We start from the raw sequence: 6,996 nt of genomic DNA, 5'->3' as shown, positions 1-6,996 counted from the left end.
AACAAGATCATCATTAACAATTAGAAGTTTCCTATCAGTCCTCTTTCTTCTTTAAATCATATTTCCAGTCCACTTCCCCAAAGAGTTGTATCCCAATGTAATACATATTTATGCTATAAAGTCTTTTATTAACCATTCTGTCATACTTCTATATGACAAATACACCCAGGTGGTTTTAAATTCAATTTTTAAAACAATTTTCTGTGACTATAAGGTTGTCAGTATTTTTTAAAATCCTTTAGATTGAGTTATAGCTACAATCACTAATAATAAAGATACCTAGTAATAACCAAATTGCCTAAATATATGAAACTTTTGGTAAATAATTATTAAACATACCCAGTAGATTTTTGGAAATGAATCTATGAATGAGATGGCTGAGTAAGTGTATGATGATACCTTGATTAAAGGAGGATTTCAGTCATTAAATATTTTGAATTCTGTTTCGATTTGGCATAAATGTTTGGAATATTACGCAGCCATAAAAAGAAACAAAATTGAGTTATTTGTAGTGAGGTGGATGGATCTAGAGTCTGTCATACAGAGTGAAATAAGTCAGAAAGAGAAATAAAAATACCGCATGCTAACACATATATGTGGAATCTAAGAAAAAAAAAATGTCATGAAGGACCTAGGGGTAAGACAGGAATAAAGACACAAACCTACTAGAGAGTGGACCTGAAGACACGGGGAGGGGGAAGGGTAAGCTCGGGCGAAGTGAGAGAGTGGCATGGACATATATACACTACCAAATGTAAAATAGATAGCTAGTGGGAAGCAGCCACATAGCACAGGGAGATCAGCTCGTTGTTTTGTGACCACCTAGAGGGGTGGGATAGGGAGGGTGGGAGGGAGGGAGACGCAAGAGGGAAGAGATACGGGAACGTATGTATATGTATAACTGATTCACTTTGTTATAAAGCAGAAACTAACACCATTGTAAAGCAATTATACTCCAATGAAGATGTTAAAATAAAAAGAACTGGAGAAAACTGGAATGTGCTTGGGCAGGGGATGCTGGGGGGTATATGAGAAATTGGTTGGTTATCAGAAGGTACAGGTTCCCATGGTTAAATGCTTGCCATATCCCCCAATGTCATGATAGAAATGCTGCTGAGAAGCACAGCAGCATCCTTTATCCATTTGTTACTGAACAGAATAAAATTTCACTTCCAAGTTCCACTTTTCCTTTCTGTCTTTTAGGGGACACTACTGATGTCGCACCCAGATCCCCTCAGATCCATTGTACCAGGCTCCACACAGGCATCCCTAGCTTCTGGGTGCTTTTCTGCTAATGGCTTGCACCTATGACCTTCAGAGATTTGCCTTTAGCATTGGAGGCCAAGACATGCCTTAAGGTGTGCCTCGCCTGACCCTCAGTTAAATCTGAATTTCAGATAAACAATCAAGGAGTTTTTAGTATAAAAATATACTACTATTTACATAGTATATGAAAATAAGATTTCATGAAACATGCTTTTTAAAAAGTCCTGTATCTGGAACTAAAACTTACCTGGGCATCCTGTGTCATTATTTGCTAAATACGGAAACCCTGTCTAAGGGAACCTACAGACAATGACTGATTGGGACAGAAGTGCAATGGTTCAGCTGTTCAAAATGGAAAAACCTGGGGACACTTTATGTTCCAGAATCCCTTGCAGGATCAGGCTGAGTTCTCAAACTCAGACCTCACCTGAGATAGCACATCGCTTATCTTCCTCCGTTTCTTTATTCTGTCTGTCTTCTTCCCTTACTCGTTCCTCCTGGAATCATTTCAATTAACAAATTCCTCACTTAGGAATCCCTGCCTGAGGGTTCGTTTCTAGGAGAGTAAGATTTAAGATAGGTATCTCGCCAATCACACCGTATGGACAAGTCATCGAAGTGAAAGGAATTAGGAATCACTGCCCTGAAGAGCATTCTGTTTATTAATTATATTTCACATTTGCATTCTTTTTAAAAGATCTCATCTGCCTCATGTGTCAAGTCCCTAGCAACCAGTGAAGAGCCATTTGCCATGTTCCTCTGAGAGGCTGCTGAGGCTTGACTAAGCCATTCACACATTTCCCTGCTCTGAAACTACTGAGAAGAAATAAACTCTAACCAGGCATCTACTAAAACATCATTTCTACTCTGATATGTTATGAGTTTTAAAAAAGGATGCCCAAGCCCAACTGCTTCAGGAAAAGAGCAACAAACTATGAAGAAACATGCACTGAGGAAGAGAAAGGGGAATTAATTGCTAAGCTAGGTCAGGTAATAGACCAAAGAGACCAGAATCTTGCACTTCTCTTTTGGGGAACATGCTGTTCCATATTAAAAAGGATTTATAGGGAGGCTGCAATTCTGCTTGCAGAACCTAAGGAGAAAAGAGTCTGCCAGCTTTACCACTTGGCTTTGCAGAATTATTGCAGCTCCAAGCAAACAAAAAGAAGCTAACATCTTTACGTGATGGGACTGAAGAAAAGATGGGCCACCTCCTGCCCCAACTTTTCTAAGGAATAATTTGGGGATAAGGTAATTCATCTTGCTATGGCAGTCCATTAATGAGTCATCACTGTGATAAATACATGTTCTAGGAAAAGGACATGTTGTTCTACTGATCTCCCAAACATCCTCACTCTCTTCCTTCATGCGAAAACATTGTTCTTGGCATGCTTCAGCCAAAGCACCCTGACTGCTATATCCTATCTATAAACCATCTCGGGTATTTACAATTTAAAATATAAAATCTACTTAGGGATGACCTTCCAGTTTACAACAAGAAAACCCCTGGGTCAATACACCAGTCTTTGGTGAAACAAGTCCGTATGGCTTTATAGCTTTAACTGCATGGGTCCGTTTATACACGGACTTTTCTCCCACAGTAAATACTATAGTACTACACGATACACAGTCGGGTGAAGCCCTGGATACAGAGGAACCGTGGATAGAGAGGGCTGACTGTCAAGTTATACTCGGATTTTTGACTGGGCAGTGTGTGTGTTGGGGGGTGGTCGGCCCCCTAACCCCTGTGTTATTCCACAGTCAACTGTATTTATACCCAGCAGTAGTTAAGACTCAAGGAATAAACCTAGGCAGGTAGATTCTGAAAGAACGGCGTAAGCAATGTGATGCTGGAGAGCATGCCCCTTACTCTTGTTGAGTAACTATAAGACAAATTAATTTAAAATGCAATAATTTAATGTTTGTTGGGCCAGGAGACTTTAAGTGTTTTTAACGGGGGACTCCATCTTTCCTCGTTATGTATATATATTTTCCCTTTTAAATGCCAGCCTGAAATATGAACCAAGAGGGCTCCTCCACCGAGTCCCCACTAGGCTGAACAAAAATAGCAACACTGGGCTTCCCTGGTGGCACAGTGGTTGAGAGTCCGCCTGCCGATGCAGGGGACGCGGGTTCGTGCCCCGGTCCGGGAAGATCCCACGTGCCGCGGAGCGGCTGGGCCCGTGAGCCACGGCCGCTGAGCCTGTGCGTCTGGAGCCTGTGCTCTGCAGTGGGAGAGGCCACAGCAGTGAGAGGCCCGCGTACCGCAACAAACAAACAAAAAAATAGCAACACTAAGCGAGATGCTTAGCATCTCTAAATAATCTTGATCACTGACTGAGAGTCAGGAATTCAGCAATCAAAACCCAAAATGAGCTTTTTTCTTTATATAAAGTTTTCGTGGGACACGACGGGGGCTACCCCAAGGGAAGTCAAAGGAAATGACTTCAAGGACAAACGCAACCAGGGTTTAAAGTATTTTTTTTATCATAAAGGAAATAAATCTACATTCTTAAAAATTTGGAAAAGAGTGAATACAGTGATAATCTTTTTTTTTTTTTTTTTTTTGCGGTACGCGGGCCTCTCACTGCTGTGGCCTCTCCCCCTGCGGAGCACAGGCTCCGGACGTGCAGGCTCAGCGGCCATGGCCCAATGGCCCAGCCGCTCCGCGGCACGTGGGCTCCTCCCAGACCGGGGCACGAACCCGCGTCCTCCGCATCGGCAGGCGGACTCGCAAACACTGCGCCACCAGGGAAGCCCCAGTGATAATCTTTTGATAGTGGATGAGAAGTGATTTATCTTATGCTTATTTTTTTCTGTGCAGTTTTACATAAAGTGACACTGGTTTAGAGGAATGCTACGGGGCAGGGGTCCGGTAGCGGTCCGCAGCCTGTTAGGAACCAGGCCACACAGCAGGGGGTGAGCAGCCAGCAAGCGATTGAAGCTTCATCTGCCGTTCCCCATCGCTTGAGTTACTGTCGGAACCCCCGGGGAAAAACTGTCTTCCACAAAACAGGCGCCTGGTGCCAAAAAGGCTGGGGACCGCTGCTGTAGGGAAAAAGGTATCAGTATGAGAGTACCTGTGCTCTTAATGAAACACGAGGGTAGATCTTTTTTCTCATCGTTGCCTTTGATAATACACCGGTCGTGAAAATAAGCCTTGACTTATGCCCCAACAGGATAAAGAACATCAAGCCTGATATGAAATGACTACGCTCTTAGCTATCCTTTCTCTCTTTACTTTTCTTGACAAGGTGATAGCTCTATGCACAGGAGGTTTGAGGAGCTGGCCCACTGACAACCAGTTAGAGGTGGTGGAACTAGAAAGAAGTGGAATTTATGGAAATTCTCTGAGGCAATTCAAATGAAATTATTTTTAATTTTTTGAAAGCTGCAGGGGACTTCCCTGGTGGCACAGTGGTTAAGAATCCACCTGCCAATGCGGAGGACAGTTCAAAGACCCAACACAGCCATAAATAAATAAATAAATTTATATTTTAAAAAAAGCTGCAAGGAATGTATGACACTTAGAGGTTTCTTTTTCAGAAGCTTAAACAGAAAAATATCAAGAAATCAATGAAAATAATTTATTTTCCTGGATCTCTCCATCTGAACTGCAGCCCTGAGTCCCAAAACATCAAGTCTCAGCCATGCAGGTAACACAGATCATTTCAATAGCTATAATCCCAGAAGTGTAAGTGCTTTCCATTTCAACTAAAATGCATCCTCCTGGCTTTTCACATTATGCGTTAGATCTCCGAGAGGGAATACTTTACAGGTGTCCAGAAGCACTGTTTGGATGGAAATTCATCAACCTTATCCTCAGGCTATCCCATTGGCCAATCTGTATGTGTCTTACCTGTCTGAACCAGGGGCTGACTTTAAACTCCGAAAATTTTGGCTGTCTAAGTCCAAGCTGTAGCTCCGCCCACTTTCAGTTTTTGAAGTTACAATTTCTCCTCTGGTTGCTGATCTGAACTTGCTAAGAAGAAATCTGAAATTATACACACACACATATATATATATATATATATATATATATATTTAAAAGTACTTTCAACAGTAAATAATTCTTCTTTCAAGCAGACTTGGGGCTGAGAAATTCTGGACAGTCCCCAGGGCTTCTGCAGTAGAGTGTCAAAGGTTCTGGTAGGCTCCCAAGGCTGTACCAGTTGCTGGTAAGCCAGGCCTCTGTCCCTCCTAAGAAGAAGACCATTGACTTTGGGGACTCGCCACTGTCACCTGAGAATGGAGAAGCAACGCCTGGGCAGAGCCTGTTTATAGGATACTGAGAAAAGGGAGCTTGAACTCACCTTGCTCAGAGAGGAGAGCTAGGGTGATCCTCTGAGAGCAACTGAGGTAGCAACTTACTAGACTGCAGCTCCCTGAGAGCAGCAACTCTGTTCTTCTTGTTCCCTGCTAGGTCCCCTGAGTTTAGAGAGATGCCTGGCACGTACTAGAACCCAGACAATTCTTGTGGAATAAGTGACGGCACCCATGTCCCTGGGGTAATAAGTTTGAACAATGGAATGGCTCACACCAGATGAAATTTGATCGCATGCCCATTGCACTAAATTACCAGGAACTTAAAAAGAGCTTTTCAGAAACCAAGATTCAAGTCACAATCCAGGCTACCAAAGGCCTGAAACATGGATCTTTCCAAATGCACTTGGATTAAAAAACCAAAGCTATATTCTTTTTGTGATGGTATCTGGAGAGACTAGTTCATTTACTTTACAGGCTCCAGTTTTCTCAGGGGGAAAAAGTATTCCAGAGGTACTGGGACAATCTTAATAGAATCTGCCAAGTTGTTTCTGTTTCAAAGACCACTAGAACAATGTCTTGTCAAAGTCTCAGAAGCTTCAATCTAACTGGAAAATTACATTTTTGGTGAGAATAGCAGTTAATATAATGTCCATTTATGCTGCTCTGAGAACCACCTTGTGCATGTCCTTACCTCTGCAGGGCTGCTTATGGTGTCTCCTCCACCTGGAATCACTGTTCCTCCTCTTTTGTTATCCTGGCCCCATCCATCTTTCAAAGTCCTCATCAAGTCCCACTTAGAATTTCATGTCTTTCCCAATGGCCCCTGTGCCCTCCCGACATCAATGATCTAAGCCACTTATTTAATATTTAATTAATTATTGGGACTTCCCTGGTAGTCCAGTGGTTAAGAATCTGCCTTCCAATGCAGGGGACATGGGTTCGATCCCTGGTTAGGGAACTAAGATCCCACATGCTGTGGGGCAACTAAGCCAGCATGCTGCAACTACTGAACATGTGAGCCACAACTAGAGAGCTCGTGTGCCACAACTACAGAGCCCACGCACGCTGGAGCCCATATGCCACCACTAGAGAGACGCCCGGAAGAGCCCGCATGCCGCAACTAAGACCCAGACCCAATGCAGCCAAAAAATAAATAAATAAATAAATAAATGTAAAATTTAAATTATTTATTTCCATATTCTATCTCTTGTAGTTAACTCCTTGTCTTGTTGTTTTAGAAAGGCTTTCAGGCAGCTCATATTGTCATCTTATGTTTTTCTAAAATCCTTCTTTGTACAAATTAACTTTTCAGGTGTGGACCTTTGAACCTTTTCTTCCCGACTAGGTGTTATATTCCTTGAAGACAGAAGCATCAGATGCCAGTTTTGAGTTCTAGCAGGGCTCACTGTTGTCTCCTAGCTCCAAGCCCACCATTCTGTAACCCACACAGTGATGCCTGGCCTG

The 6,996-nt window shown here is 42.7% G+C and overlaps 1 protein-coding gene across 2 annotated transcripts in view; it reads right to left on the bottom strand.

The window, feature by feature from the left end:
• The window catches only part of SYTL5 (synaptotagmin like 5), a 100,350-nt gene that overhangs the window by 38,606 nt on the left and 54,748 nt on the right, over positions 1–6,996 (bottom strand). For both annotated transcript variants that reach the window (XM_024764569.1, XM_024764570.1), the window contains exon 5: positions 5,126–5,260. In XM_024764569.1, coding sequence (XP_024620337.1) covers positions 5,126–5,260 — 135 coding nt within the window. The remainder of the gene's footprint in view (positions 1–5,125; positions 5,261–6,996) is intronic.

This window comes from Neophocaena asiaeorientalis, unplaced genomic scaffold (genome assembly GCF_003031525.2).
Source record: "Neophocaena asiaeorientalis asiaeorientalis breed wild unplaced genomic scaffold, Neophocaena_asiaeorientalis_V1.1 scaffold870, whole genome shotgun sequence".
Classification (NCBI taxonomy): Eukaryota; Metazoa; Chordata; class Mammalia; order Artiodactyla; family Phocoenidae; genus Neophocaena; species Neophocaena asiaeorientalis.
The sequence above is the reverse complement of the archived record's forward strand: the minus strand, read 5'-3'. Positions and strand labels throughout refer to the sequence as shown.